This window comes from Pagrus major, chromosome 13 (assembly GCF_040436345.1).
Source record: "Pagrus major chromosome 13, Pma_NU_1.0".
Lineage (NCBI taxonomy): Eukaryota > Metazoa > Chordata > Actinopteri > Spariformes > Sparidae > Pagrus > Pagrus major.
This window is the reverse complement of record NC_133227.1, coordinates 12,144,194-12,167,711: the sequence shown is the minus strand read 5'-3', so window position 1 is coordinate 12,167,711 and position 23,518 is coordinate 12,144,194. Positions and strand designations below refer to the sequence as shown.

General features: G+C 43.0%; 1 protein-coding gene across 1 annotated transcript in view; it reads left to right on the top strand.

The window, feature by feature from the left end:
* auts2a (activator of transcription and developmental regulator AUTS2 a) overlaps window positions 1-23,518 on the top strand; it is a 313,372-nt gene that overhangs the window by 202,228 nt on the left and 87,626 nt on the right. Inside the window, exon 4 of the mRNA XM_073480117.1 lies at window positions 9,822-9,851. Within this exon, the coding sequence (XP_073336218.1) occupies window positions 9,822-9,851 (30 nt within the window). The remainder of the gene's footprint in view (window positions 1-9,821; window positions 9,852-23,518) is intronic.

Here is a 23,518-nt window from a genome sequence, read left to right as displayed (position 1 = left end):
GAAAAACTCTGTTAGAGCACAGCTCCAACATCATAGTTCCACATCACCGCTCACAGTTTGACCTCATGTTTGCATACTGCTAATGGTTTCAAGGAGCAAAACAAGCCATCACAAGTTGAAACCCTCAACACCACAGTCCTTTTATCTGACTAATCTCTGGCCAACTTGGCTATCCAGCAGCTATCCTTCAGTTGAGCATGAGTTTAGCCACAATTCTGTCTGTCATACTGTGATAATGTGGTATGATCCAGCCTGTTGACAGGCTGTTTAGTACTAAAAAGTGACAGTGAAAACCTTGAGTTATTTACATTAAGTAGAATTGAAGAGCCTTAAAAAACATCAACAGCACTTTTTTGACTTTATTTTAAATTTTCTCTACAAAAGATGTGCAGATTTGGAATGTGTTCTGAGCTAACAACCTTAGTCCTCTCATGTCTGGCTTCAGTCCACCTGCCTGTTTGTCAGGAGGTTAAATCAGGCTTTGAGGGACAGAAGAGGGCTGGACTAGTTCAAACTGTGACTGTACTGCTGGTATTGTGGGAGGTGGTGGATGTCAGATGTCTGGTCTGTGGCTTTCAGCCTGCAATCGTGCTCCACCACTTAGCATGCTAATTAATCCCAACCAAAGGGCTGCGTCAGTCACCCCACGCTCCACCAGGGACGCTCCCACTGGGCTCATCCTGCTTTAATTGAGCACGTTTTTCAGAAGCCCGCTGTCCCTGGGATTACATTAGATCCCTCTAATTCACCCAGCCTGCCACTGGCGTGGGCAAAGTGAACGAGAGAGGGAGGGAGTGAGATGAGACATAGAGCTGGGAAATGTATAAATAAACCAAACAAACAAACAAAAAAAACCCAGACTGAGTGTTTATTAACACCCCTGGGATGAAAAAGGAGGTGAGTGCAGGAAATCATTAGCGCAGGAGAGTCAAACTAGGCTCGTTTGATCTCGCTGATGGAGGAGCAAATGTAATTTAGCGCGCTGCGAGTAATTTGTTTTAGCAGTTAGCATGGGTTCCTTTTAATTTCATTTTGCCTGGCATCAGTCTTTCAAATTAAATATTTTTATTTTGTACAAAGCGGATCTTCGTGAGCCTTGAGGCTCAAAGACCAGCCCTCAACAACAACTAATGTTTATTCATCTTTGCTTGTTTGCATGTGCGGTAGACAGAATCTTGACAGGAGTGTGCGGTGTCGGCTCTTATTTGAGTACTTTCTGTATAATGAGGCAACTCAGATGTACACTGCGACAGCTAGCAAATCATAGCAGGAGAATAACAAAGTGTTTTTGTCACCGCAGCTCTAATTATTTGGAAGACGGTGCTGAAGCGGCTGCATCTGTTTTGGTGTCTCACCTTATGTCCTCATTCTACTGAAAGCTGTTGACTGCGCAGTCTGTTTATGAAATATAGACACAATTTTCAAACCCAGGTAACGAAACAGTTCCCAACTAATAACTTCCAGCATTTACAAAGAATATAACAGTAAGCAACCTGTCAGAGGAAATAAGAAATGTAAAACTGGCTGCCTGTCACATATTAGCTCATATAATTGATTTACAGATATGATTCTCATGTTTAATTCAGTGGGGATCAGTGAGGTATCGGGGCTGCATCGGTGAGACATGGCGTAGTGTAAGAGCAAAGGGAGGAAGTTTATCTCTGCCTGTCAGGGTGTTGCTACTTAATTGCTGCTCCCACCCATGACACAGAGGAGGCCTTCCCCTGCATCAGGGCCAGCTAGTCTCAGCTCAGATGAGTAGGGAAGAGAGAGGAGAGTCTTATCAGGAGGAGATGCCTGGGACACTGTTGCTCTGAAGCACCTTATCTGGCCCGTGTTCACATCGTGTGGAGCCTGAGCCCCTGCTCTTGCTGGCAGTGGGGTTGTGCAGCTGGTAACAGAGAAGAGGCAGAGGCACTGACAGGGTTGATCGTTGTGACGATGAGCTGGAAACATGGGCAGCCATTTTGGATGCTTGGGAAGAGTTTATGCATACTGAAATTCTGATATATGCAGAGTTAAATGCCTTTTATTTTGAAGAGATTTCGGTTCTAGCTACTGATGATCCAGAGTGGTAAATCATAGTCTGCTATGTGGAACACTTAGTATTTATCAGTAAACAGCAGAGAATTCTTGTGTAAGTGAAGTGCGATCTTCAGGTATGTCTGCATTTCAAACTTTTCCGAAGCGATTCATTCGTAGCTGCCATTACAGACTGATAAACAACATGTGCTCTAATGTGAGGGAACTCTGTGTATCTCAGCTGTGTCCCTGGCAGAGCCTGCAGGGGTTGTTAGCATTGACAGCGCCGGTCTTTATGCATGAGACTTCCAGGCAGATTGTTGGCAGAGTCGGGCAGTTTCTCTCAGACGGGCGTCAGCTGGCTGCAAGCCTCACAGCCTTCTTTTCCTCCTCCTCCTCCACCTTGCTCTCCTTCCCATCATGGCAGACCCAGAGAAAGAGCTTTATGGAGCCCTATAATGATACGTGGCGAATGAGCAGCACTGGGGTGATTGTTAACGGCGGCAGCTGCGCAGATAGCCTGGATGATGGAAAATCAGTGGGACCTCATTTTGGTTTGCCAGTATGAATATTAATGGCTCGTTTCCAGGCCATGGCTAATGATGAGGAAAATTCCCTAATAAAAACTTGATGTGATGGGCAACGACCCGCGGGGTCACTGGAGACAGTCAAAGTTAATAGTGTGCCATCAGGTGTGAGGAGTTAAGTGATTAGAGGCACAGAACCTAATCCTGATGTTTTTCTCCCCCCTCAGCTATGAGTCAGTGTGGAGAGAGGGAGGGAGGGCTGCAAGTGGGAGGTGAGGGGAGCAGATGAGCTTTATATCTCTTGACAACAGTGGGTTGCTGCCTGTTGTTAAGCATACATCTCTGTGCATGCAAGCCATGAATGTTACAAGGAATACTAGAGGTGGCAGATGGAGATTATTTTGCACAGTATTACTCCATTATGAATAATATTAGTGCATTTCACAAGGGATGGGCGCCTTTTAAGTGCTGATAGAATACAATATAAAAGATGATTTCAGCACAGATATAAAAACAATGCTTTTTGATATCTAACTTTGAGGAATATATGACTTGTTTTTCCTATAAACCCCTTTTATCATTCAACAAGAGATGGCAATCTTGTCCAAAGTCGAAATGAATTGATGTTACTTGTAAACTGAAGAAAATAAGAATTAAAAGGAATTAGAAAACAAGACTATGAATCTCAGAGTCAGTGCCAGGTTGTTGTATTTGACAGTTTCTAGAGCTTGTGCTACAGTCACTTTTCAGTTGATACCAAAAAGTATTGAGGTTCAACACCCAGTTGTGAATTTCACTGGTTCCAACAGGTTAGCATCTCAGGGTGAGAACAGGGCAAATCTTCTATTTCAGCGAGTTCCATCTAGTCATCTGCAGGAACTCCCTCATCATAGCACTTGCCCACTTCCTCTTGTTCAGACATCCAGATTGTTCTTATGACACGCAGTAAATTCTACTTCTTCACGAACATGCCACAAATAGTCTCATATTGAATGTTTATCTGTGTGGCCAGATTGCTGTAATGAAGATGCCAAATGACATCATTGTTAATGACTAGCATGTGGGGTACTAAAAATACACACCAAGTGGACTTATCTCAGGGGAGTCACCATAACAATGCAATTTGATGTATGTAATTATCTCAGAATCCTTTTATTAATCTCTGATTAATCCAGCATCTGCTTTGTGCCTCAGTCGCCTGTTGGCTTATGGAAACAGAATACAGAGTTGGGGTGAGGCAAGGTGTGTGTTTGTGGGTGTTTGTGTTTGTGCCCACACTGCAGCTGTGTCTTATATCTTCTCATTTCTATCAGATAACCAGTGAATGCCTCCCACCCCCAGGCGCCTGTAGCTTGGAGAAAAACGTTGAGATGAGTCTAGAAGGAGAGACACTGAACTTGCTGCTTGTGTAACAAATAGATTTTTAAGAAAGCAAAGTGCTGCACCTCTCTGTTCCCTCCTTCCTCCCCTGGTCCTTGTCAGGTGTGTGCGTGTGTATCGGGTGGGTGGATGGAACTGATCAACAGAGAGGTTTACCCTGCGGCAACATCTGTTTCTGCCAAGCATCACCTCAGTAGTACTCTGCCACATCTCCTGTTGAGTTAAATGTCCTACCTTCCTCCACAGAACATACACATACACCGCTTGTATTCCTTCTGAACTTATCGTTTCATCCCAGGCATCCAAAAGAGTGTGAATGTGTATGTGTATCTGTATTTCAGGCATTGCTTCATGTCACTTCTCACATTTCAGCATGGAGACCCAACTTTTACAATGTAAATCATTAGAGATTGAAGCAATATGGAATGATTAATAAAAGGTTTAAAAAAATTCTCTCAGATATTCTGTCAGTAAGTTTGGGCACAGTCCACTGAAATAAAATCCCCAAAAAAATGTACTCCAGAGATTTTAAACCAGAGGTCACAGACCATAAAGTTTTTATTATTATTTCTTATTATTTTATGGAAGGCTTAATTTTTCTCCCCCATCATCCTTCCTTGAGCTCCACTGTCCCACTGACTGGAATCCAGCGTTTGCGGTCAAATTGAATATCTTCTGGATAAAGTTTTACATTTGAAGGGAAATTGCATTCAGATGTTGGCCTGCTGCATTTGGCCAGTGCTGCACATGTGGATCAGACCTGGTTATATTAGTCCAGACAGAAGTCTGGTCCTCCCTGACGAGACATTCTTGGCTGCTGAGAGAGGCGTTCGCCTTATGTGACTATATAGACTGTCTCAAACACTCAAGCTGTGCTGTTTTCTTTTCCTTGTGATTTTTTTGAGGTCCTCTCTTTCCTACCATACTTTCATATGACAGCTCGACATCAAGCAGATGCTGTGGAAATTAAATGTTCGATGTCATCGCAGCAGAACCCTGCTTATTTTAATGATCTGTCCTAGTCAGGCATGTCATGTCGAATTTCCTTCCACCCACTGAACTTTTAGGTGTATTTACTAAACTGTCTTTTATGGATACCTTTTCATGGTATGTGTCTGCTAGACTTATTTCTATATAATAAATAATCCCAGAGTTTATGTGAGGTTCAGTCATTATGAGTGTGAATCAGTCTTTTGTGTAAAGAAAGGGGGGCTTTAAACAGAAGGTCTGTCCATGGCAGATCATCATTAATATCACAAGTCACAGCAGGTGACAGAGCTGCATGTAGCCAGTTGTGAGCTTAGCTGTAATGACGGTATTTCTGGACCACATCTGCATCCTCAGTCAGCACAGTGTATTGACCATACTCATATTGCCAACCTTAAGATTATTCCTACTTTTCCTGATGAAACCAACTCAGTTTCCTTTTTCAAATTTCCGTGTTATAAGAAACTAATTTGTGAGCGTATTGTGACGGGGCCTGCTGCTCCAGCTTTGTGTGCCAAAGCAGGTGCTGTGTAGCAAACCCTGAGCTCATCAGTCTCCTCCTGCCCAGCTCTATTTGTTGTTCCTCAATTCACAGTGGCGGGACTGGCAGACTGTGTAATGTGTGGGTGAGAAAGAGAGAGGGATATGGGAGGTGTGAGTGGGGGATTTGAGAATAAGCATGGCACAGATCCCCATTTCGCCATACTGGTCTTCCTCTATTCCCCATGAATAATGTGGCACAGCCCCTACCCAGCGGTAGACCAGGCATGCCGCCATATCAAGCTGTGGTGGAGAGCGAGGCGTCCAGCTTGGCGTGTCTGGGCTCAGTGACATTCTAGCCCCACAAAACCCCCACCCCCCCAACCCCATCCCCAACCTGCAGAGAGGAGCACTGGGCTCCAAGATGGCAATCAAGGCTTGATTTGCCAACACATTTCCAATGATTAAAATGTAATTAGCACAAGCGAGCACCTCCTCCCCAGCTAATTTCCACGCACGCTGTGACAGGCAGGCGGTCGGCGGCACCCAGGCCCCAGCAGCAGATGGAGGAGGATGCAGCGGAAGGGGAGAAAACCATTTTGCCATGTGACTGTTTGCATCAGAAAACCATCAGGACACGCAGCTATATCAGGAAGGAGCTGTTAGGAGGAGGGAGTGAGGAGCCCTTGACGACAGCACATCAAATTGGCACTGTCAGAGCTGACCCTGGCAATGGCTGCCATCCTTCATGCTGTCCTTCCAGCTCCCAGGCATGCAGGCAGGTTGGCTCCTTCCCCGGGCTTTAACCCCTTCAGCCATCCTGCAGGACAACCTGGCTCAGGCTGATAAACAGACACCATCCTCAGTGCAACGGGCCGCTTTAATGAAGCCCATATCAACCATAATTAATTCTAAGGTCGTGGATAGCAACCAGCATAACCTGAGGCTAATGTCACTCATGGGGGTGACAACATGCATCCTTCACAGTTCCAGACTTAAGAAGATGCCATTTAAGAAAATATTAGAATGGAGACAACTTGTAACACTGGAGGATTTGAAATTATAGTAAGCCTGTTAAACACATTCTGTTTGCCTTCAGAAATATCGTTTACGCATGTCATTTTTTTCTTGATTGATTTAACATCTGTTAGCATTTGTCGACCAGTGGATTTCCAGAAGGTTATGTTGGAAAAAGGGAACATGGCATACTTGCCTTGCACGCATCCTCATGTGATGTGGTCACCTCTTTAGTACAGACATTTTTTTGTGGGTAGCTCTGGCAGGAGACTTTGGTGAGCCCTGCTGCTACGGACGATAGCATAGCTGCATCGTTTAGCATTCAGCCCATGGCTCCTTATGTTCCCCTTGTATTGGGCCAGCATTACTCTCAGCTGGAGAGGATTTAGGACAAGAATAATTTACTCCTTATTTCAGACCAGTATAAACAACAGGCTCGATGCTTGGACAGAGCACAGGGAAATTTGTAAGAGCACTCAGCCAAAAGAGAGGCCCGGGTGAGAGCAGAGGGGCAATCAGAAGTGCTCCGGATACAGGCCAACATCAACAGCTCTTAGAGCTGAAGCTAATGTTTGACATTCCTGTGTTACTTAAACTTAACACTCGATTCTAGCTGTACAGTATAATGCTGGTCCTGTGTAAATAGCAGTGGGCCTGGGTAGAGTATCACTTTTCCTTGTCAGCCCCCTCCCAGAGCTAATGGTTTCCTTATTGTACATGACTGTTGCTTTAAATAAGACCCATTTCCTACCTCAGCCTGTCAGAGAGCTAGCTCCACTGATCTCAATGGCACCATTGTTTTTGAGTTTTTCCTTTCTTCACTGTAATATATTCATTTTTGTCAGTCATTTTAAACCTCTGACATATGTCTTTTCATTAGCCAAGGCCTCCAAGGATTTGGTGTAAAATGTTTTTGACATTACAGTTAACCATAGCTTTGGAGATTTATTCATACCCACCCGTCAGTAGCAATAACTGAATTTTTGAGCTCATGCTTACCTCCTAAAACAATTCCATACCTCAGTTATTAAAGATGAGGTCTACCAATCATTCTTGACGTTTCCAACTACCAAGTGCAAAGCCAAGAATTTCTCGCTTCCCGTCTCTGTTTCTAATGTAAGACTCGGTAAGTAGAAATACAAGGAGTGAGAAAATTTCCAGATATACAGGGATTCCTCTCCCCCGCCTCAGGTTGCTTTATGCATGAGGCAACGCATTAGTTCACTATGATCACTTATCACTGAGTGACAGCTCTGGCTTGTTTGTATGCGTGAGATGTGTTTTTTTTTTTATCTTTTAGAGATATTATTATTTGTTACTTTTTGCTCTATACTTGAGCAGCGAGTTCGAGGGAGCTTTGGCGTCTGCACTGTAAGGACGATCAAATTGCCTGCCCTTGCCTGTCAGGCCTGATCTCAGGATTTTTTACTTTGCTCATTATAAAGGTATTTCCATTTTATTAAGTTTTCCCTTTTTTCCACCCTTTGTCGCTCTGGGAAATTTGCATACCTCTATTCCTAGGGAAAAAAAATAATGACAGCAATTTCTTTTCTTTTCTCTTCCCCACTAGCCGTGTGAGTGCTTCGTTTAGTGGCACCTGCGGAAGCGACAGGCGCAGGGATGAGAAGTGAAAGAGAGCAGTTGATTAAATCATCATCAAGTCGCAGCACAGAAAGTCAATTCTGCTTGCCGTCTACAATGATATCCTTTTATCTTAAAGTAATGAGCTATGGCACTTTTGCATCGGGTAATACGATGAGTTCCATTAGCATGTTCCATTTGCTTCACAAGCAAGGGCAAGTCATTCCAGCCGGCTTCTATCTTGGCAATCAAAGCAATTGGCTGCACAGCCAGGGAACAGGGGGAAGGAGGGAAAGCAAAAAAAGGGAACATGAGAAAGAAAGGCAAGTAGTTTTTTTTTATGGATCACAACACATTGGAAAAACTAAAATGATGTCCATTATTTGAACCCCTTGCATGCCTGTGTTCCCGGGTGTGAATTGTGTGCAGGCAGAGAAGCAGCTAATGAGTGCTTGGTTACTTTATTGTTGTCACATTCTGAGAGGCCTAAATGCATGGAGGCAGTTGAGATGGTTAATACTGCTCATCAGATCTTGTCTGCTGCTGCATTAGTCAGTCCTGTGTGGGAGGCCGACACGCCTATTATTCACAAGCGAGAATAGAGGTGCATAAATGCGCGCAGTGTGCAGCTTTTTGTTTAACACGGACATTCACGCGTAATCAGAATCCTCACTCGTCTACATTAGCCTTATTTATTCTTCCAGCTGACAGTCTATAGGGTGACAGGCTCTCAGCACACTGTATTAAAATGGGGGGGGTGAAATGTTGTGGGTGGTGGAGGAACAGAGTGAGAGAGAAATGGAGAGCAGGGAAACGTCTGAGGAGTGTTTGCCCAGTGCGTTTATTGCCTCTGCATAATTTATGAGCTGCTGGAGCTGACCATCATGGCAGTGTGCCGCGGGCGGCCCCTGGGGCCGTGTGGGACAGGCCTGTAAATTGGATGCTATGCTCCTGCTGAGCTCGCAAGGCCCCTTTTTACCGTCCAGCCTCAAAAACAGACCAGCTACGAGCCCAGCCAGCTACCTTTGAGCTCTGCAGGGCCCCAGATCAGCAAAAAAACAAGAGATGGAAGCAAAAAAAAGGGAGAGAAAGAAAAAAAAACGACAGGGTTTTCTGTCGCTCACTCCCTGGGCTGTCAATCATTTCACCCCCTTCCTTCACTCCCTCCCTACTTTAATCGACACCCACCAACCCCTCCCCGCCTACACACACACGCACTGTGCCAACCCCTGCCCATATTCCCCCCCAGTGCCTTCTTCATTACCGACTCCAGTGCTTCTCTGCACCTCAGCCATATGCACAACGTTGAGGGCCGCCAGTCACCCAGCATCACACTAATTAGTTGATAAAGAATTAAGTGGACCTTGAAATTGAAATTGGAAAGAAAAAATGAAATCTAACCACTTTTTCCTCCCTCCATTACAAAGTTCCCTTCCTCTTCTTGTCATTTCTCCTTTCCAGCCTCAAGCAGGAACAGACATCATGGAATTATAATTCTAGTGGCGGTTAGCGTTTTGAGATTCCAGCTCCGTCTGAGTTTCACATACATTTCAGTGTTAACAAGGGCACGGCTGCATACCAGAAATGTGCTTTGTTTCACATTCCGGTGCTTGTGTCGGCTAATGAAGTGATCTGATGATATTCAGACACTGAATATGAGTATATGATAAGTTTGTCGTTAAAAAGCTGATAAGATATGCCATTTAATGTAAATTAAATCATGTCTCTCACAGGTGTAAAAAATTGAATACAGACCAAGTTATGACACAAGGATGTGACATATTACTCCTCATTTTCAGCTTGGCCTTTCTTCTTTTTTCTTTACAGTGTGACACCGAGAGTGACCAAGATGACAAGGTAAGCTGTGATTTTTTCATATAGTATTAAATGTGCTTGGGTCATTTCAGGCATCCTTCATCGAGATTCAAATGTTAGAGTATCTTAAAGGCTGAGAATTTAATGTAATTAGAATTAAACGTCCTGTTAATAACTATGAGAAAGCCTTAATTAGCTGCACATTAATTATAAATGACTTAATGATGTGCAAAATCTAAATCGAACTGTTCTGGGTTTTTAGGATTTAGATGACATTTAAATGAGACTGCTGTGACAGCCAGGGTTGAGGGTGTTGACTTTTGCTTAAAGTCTAACATTAACTACAGTATGCAGCACAGTGGCTGTGTCTGTATGTCCCGTGCTATATCTGCCCATGTATTTAACTTGCTATCTATCTATTTCCTTTGTTGAGATACCCTGCTAATTAAAAGTAACACAATCACCTTTATTAGGTGTTCGTTGCTTATTTCTGTTCATATAATCTCAATCAGCACCTCCTACTGTCAAGATCTGCAGCATCTTCCTGTGGTGTAACACTGTCATATATTTGATAAGAAGTTCGTTCGGTTTATAAGAGTGTAAGCATGCAAACACTAGAAGTCAATACAAAATAATTAACAAACTCAAAAAGCTAAAGAGAGCTGAAGAAGAAAAGCAAAAGCAAATACAGATGATGGGTCGGGGAGTCTTATGTCGTATGCTACATCATTTTCATTTTCAGCTGTGTCTTGAAGATGTGAGTGACTTGAAGTCGAATGTGTAGAATTTAGTGGCATCTAGCAGTGAGGTTGTGGATTGCAACCAACTGAATACCCCTCGCTTCACTCTCCCCTACGGTGGCCACTAACATGAAAGGCCCTCACTTGAGCCACTGTTAAGTTTGTCCGTTCTGGGCTACTGTAGAAAAATGGCAGACTGTGTAAGAGGACCTGCCCCCTCTGTAGATTTTGAAGGCTTGTTCTCAGGAAAACACACGTTTCTTTGTGTCAGGTGATTAAACACTAATAAAAACATAATTATGAATATTATGTTCCATTTTTGCTGTTAAGTCCCCCTAAATCATACACACTGGACCTTTAACCCCATTTTTTAGGCCACTCTAACAAAGCTACTAAACCTCTCCTATTGGCAAGATCAAATTACCAAACTCAGTAGCAATGCAAAATAAAAATAGAAGCATGAAGCATCATTGGCATCAATGGCTGCCACATTTTGGTCAAAGCAGAGCTTTAACAATTACAAATCAAAGTGCTTGTAAGTATCTACAAGTTTGTTTTTATCCATCCATCGTTTTCAGAGCAGCTCCATTTGTAGTGTCCAGGTATTCACAGTTTGAGCATACCTCATAGATTCTACGAGCAGCCATATTATCCAACGACTTCTAAGTAGAGATCTAGATCCATTCCAATGATTTAGTAATACCATTTGCTTGTGGTGTTTAGACTGTGCAGCAAATTGAGTCATTACTCAGTGTTGTCGATTTAAATTGCTCCTGTCTCTGTGGCAATTCCTTTTTGTTTCAGGAAGAGAGAGAGAGCATGGTAAGCTGTAATCCCCCCAGTGACTGTATTAATTCACCCTGGCTCACGTTACGCTCCTGATGAACAGCACCAACTACACCTTCCTGTCATTGATTAATTGTGTGTTAAAGTAACAGAGGAGTGAATTAGTAAATAGCGGACCCCTATGACAGGGGTTGACTCATGTGTTCCTCCTCAATGTGAGGGAGTAATTGGAGCTCCCACTCAACACTTTTACCCCATCCTCAGTCCACGTCACCTCTGCCACTATCTGCTCCTGCCAGGCATCAGGCACACTGTGCCCACTGCCACTGTTGTCATTTGCATTCTGTGGGCGACGCAGTCTACTTTACAACACCACAGCAGAGAAGGACGCGGGAGAGCAGAGTCGTTTTAATGGGTCAAATGTATTCAGATGAGGACAAACGTGGCTTATTTAGTTTCCCTTCAAAAGCAGGAAATGGAAAAAGTGTTCCCAGGAGAAATCACGTTCTGCCTGGTGTAGAAGGCCTCTGCCGTGTCGGCGGGAGCTGCCAGACTCTGATAAGAGACAGCTATTCGCATCTCAGAGTATGTGTGCTCACAATCCTGCTCATGTGTTTGTGTGTGAGTGTGTGTCTGCATGTGTTGGAAACTGTCAGAGCATTTGCTCATTATAAAGTGACCTGTAGGATGGGCCCTCTCCAACATGACATGTTAATGGCATAGTGGGAGACAGGTAGGAGGCAGGCTCACTGCAGTCACTCGTCACACAAAGCTGGTGTTATTAGCCCTATATGTGTTATCATTAGCTTCTATGCTAAGGCCCCCATTACCAGCAGGCTCCCTTTCTCTCTGTGAGAATCAAGCAGTCCAGTCAGAGCTCAGACAATGAGAAGGAAAGCGTGAATGCTTCTGCTTTAAAGATCTATGCCATGTGTAAACAATGTGGCTGAAATACTTATGTGTATGTGTGGTTATTATTTGATATTTCACGTAGTTGATTGTGCATCTCATGTCACATGTCTAGTACCTTATCTACACAAAAACCCACAGAAACTGAACTAATGCATTTGTGCCTCACTATTTACAGCTCATTTCAATGTGGCAAGTGTAAAATGGGATGATTTGCCTTCTTTTCATCCTATACTGTAAAGTGGGATTCATGTGGTCTCTAAATTGGCAGTGGAATGCAAGAAAAACGCCTGCTGAGGGGCCAAAATCCTCCTCTCAAAGCTTTTTCTGGCGAGGATGTCCTCGTCTGTCTGTCTCTATCATGTGGCTTGGCCCATCTTCCACTCCTGAAACACAGTCCGTCAGCAAAATGTGCTCTTGCCCTCATCCTCTCCACATTCTCTCCTTTTGGTGGATCCGGGCAGGATCAGGTGGTCATTTTTATTAGGTCTATGCAGGACTGGCCTGCTCATTTGGAGCAGCTTGTTCCCAGTTACGATGCTCCGCTTTACTGGCAGGAGAGTGCACTGAAAAGAGCTCCATCGCCTCAGGTGTCTTTCATGTGCATCCGCCAAAGCACCAATAACATTGCTTGTTTCATGGTGTAGTTAACACCAACAGGTTTTCCACCATCTGAGACCATTTAGGAGGGCTTTGAAACATCCCCCTAGCCTCCACATGTGTAGAATCCGGAGCTGTAAAACCTCTCTAAATCCTGAGTGAAAATGTAACCCACATTAGCAATATACTTGCACCCGGCCTTTTTAATTATACTTTATCATTATAAACATGTAAAAACAAATGTATGCAGGGAAACATTCACTCAACATAATATTTTTTGATTGAACTGCGGCAAATTTCTGCACCATTTCTTAGCAGTCTTTGTAATATTGTCAAGAGCGCTCAGGCACTCACTCTGTCTGGACTTGCTAATGCTTAAGTGATTTTTTGCTAGTAAGTGGCACATTGAAACTGCCAGTCAAACATTTTAGTATGAATATCTGCTAGTGCTCAAGTGCTTTTTCCAGCTTAACTGTTCATCAGTCGTTACTTAGGCCTTTTGTGAAGACAATGACTCCATGCTTTAATCTGCAGAACTTTATCACTCTGTAGATTTTTTATTTCTCTTTCCCTCGCCTCTGGGCTTTTTTTATATAGGCCACACCTTTCCTAAGTGTTATTTACTCGCTCTATCAGCAGCCACAAGCTGTAAATGCCATTTTGAAAATGCTTTGTGTCTTATTAATGGCCATGCAACGGAGTGCTGTAATTTGCTGTGCTTTGCTCTTATTGGAGGCGAGGGATCTAAGTGGGTGCTTTAGAGCAGCCGAGAGAACCTGTTTGTCCTTGACATAAAATAAAGATCTGAACTGGTAATATATTTGCTGTTTCTCTTCCTTTATTGTTTTGCTGTGTTTGCCCTCAGGCAATTACAGCAGAAGAGTCGAGTTTCTCAATCACTCTGCAGCACTGTACATAAAACCATTTTATATCCTCCTCCTCCCCCCCAAACCCTCCCTCTTTCCACCGCAGTGGGAAGGATGAGTAATAAAAAGGAGAGAGCAACTTGTCAGCGTTAAAAGATTATGTGTTTTGCCCCCTCCAAAGGAAGAGAGTAGTGTTTACAGGCTTGAGTGGGTGCTCGCTAGGCCGAGGCTGAGGCTGATTGCACTAGAGTACCCTGTCAGCCAGTGATTTGTCATGTACTTTATCATCCTTGTCACTCTGCAGAGCGTTGTCATAGGTATCGTTCCCGCCTGCCCCCTCCCCCCTCTGTGCTTTGTACCCAGTCAGTGTAGGAAATTTGTATTTACTTTGGGGGAGTGTAATTTGTTCCTCATGGATAATATGACCCTTAGCGGAGCCGGATCACGGGTTAGTTGAAGTGATATTTTCCGGTAATGGTAGTCGTACATCATGGCTGTCAGGCCGGGTTAGGAGGCGAGCACATTACAGCTCCATTTTAGCACTGCAGGCATCTGGGATTATTTTCCATAACCAAGTATGACATGACCGCTCTGCGGAGTGCATTAAATTTTTACTAGCTTTTTTCCCTCCCCCGGCAACTTCTGTGGCTTTTCCCCCGGTCTGGGTCTCGAGGCTGCCACAGTGATGGATACCCCCAGAGTCCCAGTAGCCCTGGCCAAGGTTAGCGGGTGTCACAGACCTACACCGCTCCCCTCCATCCAATAACCGGCAAATCCCTGCTCCCTCTGAGGCGCGTGCACACAGGCCCACAGCTCACCGTCACAGCCTCCACACACACAGATACAAAGAAAAGGAACAAGCATATTCCCCCTTGAGAAGCCATTTAACAAGTTAATGTTGATAGTATAAAATGATTACATCTCGATTTTGTCTCCTTATGCTTCCACCAAAGAAGGACCGACAGACAGATAGATGGACATTTGGACTGAAAAACCTTCCCAGCTTCACTTCGATGAATAGAGATCATCTTAACACGTGGCGGTGCTTGTGACGGCAAACAGCGTGGGGCTGCAGAGCTGTTGATTGCTTTCCTTTCCTTTTCTTTCCTACTCTTCTCTTTTCTCCCTCATTTGATTCCTCTCTCCTTGGCAGCAAGGTCAGCAGTGTAAATGCCACCTCTTGCCATTGACAAATGGTCGCCCCCCTGTCTGATAATCAGTAGGGTCTCAGAGGTGGACGAGCAGGCGGAGCTCATTAGGGCGCCACAGATGAGAAATTAATGTGGAGATTCCAGGCCTGGCAGAGAGTCACGCTGATGGGCCCAGGGTGGGGGAGGAGGAGCAGGGAGGGGGTGCAGGATGGGTGGGGTGGATGGATGGACCCTGTCTGATGGATGACCAGGTCAGCAGGCAGCAACACTCCCCAGACAGTCCCACACATACACAAACATACACACACCCACACGCCTGTCCTCCCCCAGTAACCTCCCCTTCTCCTTCCCCCCTCCCAGTCTCACTTGTAGTGCCGCTCATCCGCCCCTCCACCCAGCAGTACTGTAATGATACTGCAGAGCGTAGCGCCACAGGAGGGTCAGAGGGATGACATTTTACCCCTCGACTGACACACTGGTAATTGAATGGAAGCAGCCTAATTGACACAAATTTCCACATCCTTTTTTTGTCTGAAATAAGACGGTGACAGAAGGTGAAAATGTCAGCCTGTCAGTGTGCTTCATGGGTTATTTATACTGTCTGTCTGTGATATTCCTTTTCCAACAGATTGCATATTGTTTTTTCATAATTCACACTTATTACACCATTGCAGGGTTTGTGCCCTTGCTTGTCGATATGTTACACTGTTGATGGGAATGTATTTAGACTTCTGGGACTTATTGTGAGATATTTAGGGACATTTTTCTTGAATATAACACCACTCTAAATTAATCTTCATCACATACACAGAAACACAAGACATTTGTCTTGAGGAGCTGTGGTATTGAACTGAGATTGTTTTGCTCCTGGGCTTTGACCCTCCTCCATCCTCCTCTACATTCACTGTGGCCAGTACAGTAGCTAGCTCCAGAGCTTGCACCCCGACATTGACCTAGCAGGTAAATCCTCAATATGTCAAAGTACATGTCCACTTGCTAACACTCACAGCTCACTGAGATGTGAAAAATAATTAACTCGTATTAATGTAGTGTCTGTGCCATCCATTGTCTTTTCAAGCTTTTATAGTTTACAACATTTAAATTGAAATGGCAAATTGAAGGAAAAACTGTTGCATGTCAGCATGAGCAAAAAGACGGGACCTCAGAGAGACCCACCTGACAAAAAGATTGCATACATGCATGATGAAAATAAAGAGTGGGGGATCATCATGGGTGATGATGATTTTTTTTTTTTCATTTAATTCTAGTTTTACAGTTTCCGCGAAACAATAAACTCTCTATTTGCATAATTGCCTACAGTTGGCATTCAATCTGCATACAGAAATGGTTTTGTCTGATAAGGCGTCTCCAGTTTTAAAAGGGATCCTGTTGCTCTGTATTTATCAGAGTTTATATGAGAACTTTCCCAGGCACCTCAGGATTATGTAAACTCTACCTCTGGTATGTAGCTGTTAAATATTTGTTGAATGGTCAAAAGAAACCAAGTTATTACATTAATGGTTGAAGTATGTGGACCTATGCTGATAACACTGACACAGCCGTACCCTCATTATTTTTTGTCAAGGACCAGATACTCACCTTTTGTTCAAAAGCATGTGGAATGAAATCAAAATGTTTTCTTTGCATCAATAAAAGGAGTTGTTATTGCTTTTTAGAATACCCTCTGATGTGTTTTGATAGCCTCCTGCGTAGCGGTTTTGGTGTTAAAACACAGGACTGCAGAAGGTTTGACTCTTGCCTTGAGATGTGATATTATGCAAGCCCTAATGTGTTACACTTGCCTCTAGAGTGCTCAACCTCACCATTCATTTATGGCCAACAATAAAAGGTAATAATGCACACATTTGAATAGGACAAGGTTGCCAAGTCCTTGGAATTGAATGGAGGAAAAAAAAAAAACAGTCGCAACAGTGAATCATGTTTCAAAGGCAATGATTCAATTCCCAGCGCAAGCTGAGAACACAGGGAGTGGAAAATAATTCAATCAGCAACAAAAACCATAAATATGCTGTTTGACTGAGATGTTCACTCCTGTGGAAAGAAAAAGCCATTTCCATTTTTCCTGACCTGGAAAAGAAAAATGTCTCAGGCAAATTGTGTACATATATCAAAGAGTTTATGAGACTGGTCGCATACAGAGAGGCTTTGGAGTGGAAACAAAACCAATGTTAAAAAAATGTTATGTCCACTATATATACATATCTTTATATATATATATATGTATATATATATATATATATATATATATATATATATATATATATATATATATATATATATGTATATATATATATATATATATATATATATATATATATATATATATATATATATACATATATATATACACATATAGTATAATGGCAGATATTCTCCCTGTTGAAGTTGTGCACATGGGATATAACAATTAGTCTTCTTGCTGCAAGACTCCTTTATCAATAGGACATTGAAGGCATGGCATATTATTCTTGGTAACTGATTGAACTATTTTCAGAGCCATCTGTTAAGCACATCATTAGCTCTCCCCATATTTCTAATAGTGTTACTAATGTTGTTTTAGCAGCACTGCTAAAATTGTCCTAAGTTCTAAGCCAAAAATAACACTCATGCTGCCAAACATGTTGAGTCAAACTAAATTACATGCATTTTTTATACCACTGACCTGCATGGTAATGAACTTACTCCATGCGGTGCCATTTGTCAGGTGCAATGACAGAAACAAAACGGAGGGCTGCTGGGCAGAATAGTGTGCTGTGGCGTACTGTGTATGTTGAACCTTCTGGGTCATGTTAGGCCGATGGATTTGTGGCCGATCAAGAGTGAGCAGCACCCCGGCTCCTCGGGTGTCTGTCCTCATCTCTATTTATGAGGCAGTGTTGCCAGTTACCGGTCTTTAATAATGCATGGAGTAAGACCTTGGGTTCAAACTAGTGTCTCTGGAAACAGGCTGCTTATGAAAAAAAAATTGGTTGTTGTTATGCAGAAAACCCTTAGCAGTGCCTATCTCTTTTCTCTCACATGCTCTCTCTTCATCCCTCACTGTCTCTCTATCTGCCCTCTCTCCCTGCTGAGAGTGAGTTCTCCAGCACGTCAAGGTTAAACTTTCTCACTGCGCTCGGCGGATGTCAGTCAAGGCCCGGCTCACCTGCACATAAGCCCCCCCAGCAACTGGGCCAGTGACTTTCACACAAACCCTCTGCCCCCTCATTGCCCTTTTGTCAAGCCAATGATTTCTGCAGGCAACTTGCTTCAGAATTGACTGGCTCCTGGCTCTCTGTCTTTCCACTCTCCACAGCAACCTCAGCTCACCCACAGAAAATGGCTTTATCCCTGCAGCCAAGGCAGGATTTCTCTTTCAGTGAGTTGTCAGATGGCAAAAGCAAACTGAGCGCACGCAACACAGAGACTTAATTATATTAAATTAACTGTAATGTAGTCTCTGCACATTATATATATTTATACTGTGCAATTATCCATATATACATAAAACTGTCCTGTGCAATTATCAAATATACAAGGCAATATCTTTGTATTGTTCCATTTGCAGTATAATCCTACTCACCATGTGTGTATTACAGAAATGGTATAATTATCTTATGCATTTGTCCATCATCGTCATATCTGTATATATAAAAGGTGTAGTTAGTTTTTTTTTTTAATATATATATAACTAACTAACTCTTGCCTCTCCTTTCGACTCTTGAGCTGATGTAACAAGTGAATTTCCCTGGTAGGAATGATAAGTTTATCTTATCTAGTGCTAATGCACCCAAACAGGTTCTCGTATTTTTGTTTGATTTGATATTTGAGCTTCATTTTCTTCTTTACCTCTACCTCCTGCATACTGACTCAGTAATCATTCAGGGATAGTTGTCAAAGTCTTGCCACTCTTGGCAACGCCAGTTATATCGTGCTAACAAGACCAGGCTCCTATCTAAATGATTGGGTAGAAAGCCTGAACTTCATTTTCGAATCTGCTAGAAAAGTTAAAACTTTGGGTGACTTTGCCCCAGAATAAGGTTTAACACCTTTAACACTTTTTTGTGTAATACTTCCCCTACACATGTGCGCGGTTTCACGATACCAACTCTCTGTACAGCTCAATCCGGAGTGCCGTGAGATGACAGTCAGCTCATCCCAGCAGAGCACTTGAAGAAATCGGAGTTTAATGTCTAATGGTTGAATAACCTCATCTTTTTGGTAATGCTGTCCATTAGCATGATATCCTCCTCTTCCATGCTTATTAGAAGTTTGTTTGCAGCCGCACCAAATCAGTTGAAATTGTAGTAAATCTCGACTGCATGCTCGCGTCAATGCAACAACATGATTCACTCACATATGCCCTGGTTCAGCTGTGATAAAACAGATGATTGGCTATTGGGGAGACAGGGTGGGCTTCATGTAATAATACGTGGTTTGTTTCCTCTCTCATAATGTCTCTATAGTCATTAGCTGTCCAGTTTTGACTAACATCCTTTAGTTGTGTATGATGAATTTCCAGGACATTACACTATAGATGCAACAGCACTCACTGGCTGACTTTGTCACATAAATAAGATTTTGGATTGGCTAGACTGGTCTTCTAAGGATTTTTTAACTAGCAATATTTGTAGTCATGGACATAAGATAGATTATTTTACACCACAGAAATGTCTTGGATCTCACAAGCACATATAGAGGACCATCTCCATAATTTCCTGCTGTGTGAGCCACCAGAGGCAGTGAGTCACGACTGAAGAGGATCCTAAATGAGGGAAATAGAGAACAGGCTTGTCAGAATGACAACGCTGTCCCAGCATGCATGGCGGCAGCCACAAACAATCCTAATGACATCAGGGGCTCTGAGGAGGGGCTGTACGCTGGTCTCTGGCCGGTCCCCTTCCCCCCCACATCCTTCCTTTGCAACCACCACACTGCTTGTTAGAGGCAGTGTAATTAGGTGGCTGAGCTTGTTGCAAGTAGCCCAGGTCACAGAGGCATGTCCAACCCTTGTCCTGATTGCTCCTGGGGGAATTATTGACAAAACACAAGGAGCATTGCATGTTGGGCTCTAATTATGTGTACAAGACATACCCGGCCCCGGGGAAATTAAATGAAATTCCCCAGCTTGATGGGTCCTCCACACTCATGGGATCCATTCTGTTTCTTATTAAGCTCAGCCATTGTCTGCCTTTATGAGGCTGCTGTGTTGAGCCAGGCGCCAGCTAAATGCTTTTGAGTGTCTCTCTTTTCACAGTGGCAATACATCAATGGCTCATGGTGGAAAATTGCCTGTCGATTGTGATCCACACTGAAAAGAGTGTGAGCAATAAAGCGGCAAATGTATTTAACTAATGCTTACTAAAATTGTAAATATAGGGTGTGAAATGGAACACCTGCATGGTATTTCTATGTGTAATCAGTTTCTTGTCACTGCAGCTTTGGACACATCCAAACACCTCTGCTCTAATTCCCCTGGCCCAGATACTGGACAGGAATTGATAGTCTCCTGCTTGTGCAAATGAAGTGATAAGGGGTCTCACCCAGATTACACAAGGCCTAAGTGGCGCTGAGAAAGCTTATGGAGATGAATGAATTCATGAGGCTGCCTGACAGATTCTTAAGAAGCAATGTAATAAGGGATAAATCAAACAGCTACCATTTTGCCTCTGAATGATTTCAAATTAAAGCCGAGGGAGATGGCAGACCTCCCGGGAGCCGGTGAACTTAAGTATAGAGCTGTGGCTGACCCTTATGTATATTTCTCTATCATTTGAACACCCTAATGGCTAATGTAAAAAAAGGGCTGCATAAGCAGTAAATACTCTATTCCTTTTGATTCAGCACAGTGGGATGTTAGCTCTTTGAATTGCCAGACTGTGGGGGCAGGCCCAATCCGAGAGGTCTGCCTACAGATCATTCTTACCACCATTAATAATTGAGCATATTATGTTGTAAGATGGTGGATCATCCAGGACTATTTGGGAGAAATCTATTATCTCTAATTCTAATAGCTGTGGCTGTGCCTTGCTCTGAGGTAGAAAATTATTGAGTCATGGCTGCTACAATATGCAGCACCTCAAAGATACTGCTGTGTTACCTGCAGTATCCAGCCTTTATAATATTATAGGCCAATTCATCTAACCTTTTCCAAAAAGCATGACAATTAATTGAAGTCTGTTACATTTGTTTCACTAAATATCAATAAATCAAACAAAAAACAACCTTATGAAATCTTATTTGTTTCTAAATTTCATCTCAATCAAAAAAAATACTTTCACTTTTAAACAGTGAAATAGTGACAGCTAGGCAAAAAGAAACATAAAAACCAAACTGAAAACCTAAAGGGAGCACAGACAAGTCACAGACAAGTCTTTGAGTCTCAGGTCAAGTCAACTCAAAAGTCTTTAACTTCCATGACTGAAGTTGCAAGTCATCAAAACAATGGCTCAAGTCGACTTGAGTCCAGGTCCAGCCCTGATGATTGTGATAAATGTTTATAGAACCACCCATTTTGGATTATGTGGTCATGGAGAGTTTATCAAATAAAAAAAGCCAAAAGGCCACCCAGACTAAGAACATTTAACTTTTGAAAGCATTCATTGTATTGTTTGGGCTCTGCAGGGCATTGCCATCATATTCCAGCTTTTTTATTTCCTGCCTCAAATATATGACCACCGCTGTAATGTCTATACGGTCACTGTAGGAATCCTGTATGAAGAAAGTTAGAATCAGACTTGGTGTTTCAACACTAGCTGGGTTTACATGGACTCCAGTATTCCACTAATAATCAGAATAATAGCCCAATCAGAATAGATATGTCTCATGTTACCACCTCAGTCGGAAGAGACAGATCCGATTCGGCCTGATCGGAATGAATTTTCAATATGAGGGAAAAAATACAGAATTTATAGGTGGATAAGTCATTGTCATCCTGTCAACCGTCACACTTCCACCCGGAAAACAGCATCTGTCCCTCTTCCACTATTGTGCTGTTGTAGTTACTGTCTCTGGCAACTTATACAGAAAATCAATCAATCACAACACATTATAACAGCATCCATGTGATTAAAAAAACTCAACGTTATAATGTCTACTATCACACCTCTTTTGGTTCCGAACACCAGCATGCTTTATGAAATGTATGGCTTTAAGCCAGCGCTGTTTCAGTGTGAACAAACAAAGGCGGCATAAAGGCAAGCCTTCATTGTGGCGTTATTGCGGAATCTCTCTGTGAAAAGGGCTTTTGACAATCAGTTCAATAGGAAAATATGAGTACCTAATGAGTATGTAAAAGCTTAATCTGAATGTTCAGTCTGGTTGGAATGAATATATTCTTTTTATTGCCTGTATGCCACTTGTGTTCTCAGGAGGGACAGAAACATGGCAGTAGCAAAACAGAACTGGTCTGTGACAGATTAGAAGTTGTAGGATTGTCGACTCAATGGTTGAAAAGCTCAAAACGAGTTGTTCGAATCCAAAAACCACCGAACCAGAAACACAAATATTGTTCCCAGGACACAATGTTTGTCCAACTTGAAAATTCTGTCAACAGGTGGACTGAGCAAATGAATTCATGAATTAATGAATTTTCTCATTAAAGTCGCCAAAAAAGATTCTTCTCATCTCTAATCAGAATGATTTAAATCAGATTGAAGTTACATTATATTGTCCATGTAAACACAGCTAATGACTCGAGTCCATATCTCTGGTATGTAAGTAAATGCCATACGTGCATCATGTCAAGGCTATCCATAACATTCACTGAGCATCATTGTATGGCTCTAGTAACAACATGCAATTAGGTCATATCTTCCTCTATCATACTCTAGAGACCAGCGTTGCCCACTGTGATTGTTCCTCATTGATTGCTCATATGAAAGTGTGTACAAGCAGACATCAAAGCAGGAGACAAACACCGGCCTTTATGGAACCAGAATCACGCATGGAAATGTCAGGTCACCTCATTGATATGACCCGCATTACAACGACACATAGCTCCCAGGTCAATTAAGCATGGGCAGAGCGAGCGGCGTATCATCCCATTCCACCCAGTCTCACAAGCCCCGTGGTTATGCAGACAGCCAGCTCACCACTACAGTGAGCACACACACACAGACTCTGAAAATGTTACCAAGACCGGCATTCAGAGAATAATTGGCAGAAGATGCAGATGTGCTGGCTGCCGCGCTCCGAGGCCAGAGAATTTAGAGATGTGTTTCGAATGGCAAGTGGAGGTGAGTCATACTGGCACTGCTGGCCATAATGATATGTCTGCTTGGCAAAGCTACACAACCAGGGGAGGGAGGCGGAAAGAATGTCAGCGTGCAATCTGATGTGAGGTTGGCATTTGGTGTTAGCTGTCATGCGTCGGCTTGAGTAATGTGATTTAGCATCGACAGTTGCAGCCCAGACACTAATATAAAGATGTTTATCAGTGCCAGGCATCATTTCGTCCATGTCTTTCCTCCTTATCTTAAACCCACCTCCTCATCTTTATACATTGAAACACGCCATGAGAGTGTGCGCGAGCGAGCACGTGTGCCAGCTCACGAAGTCATAGGCATACACTTCTAAATAACAAAGCAAAAGACATGTGCCCTTTGGGTGGTGAGATAGCTCATTACCTATGAGCGACCTTCCATCTGCACTCATGG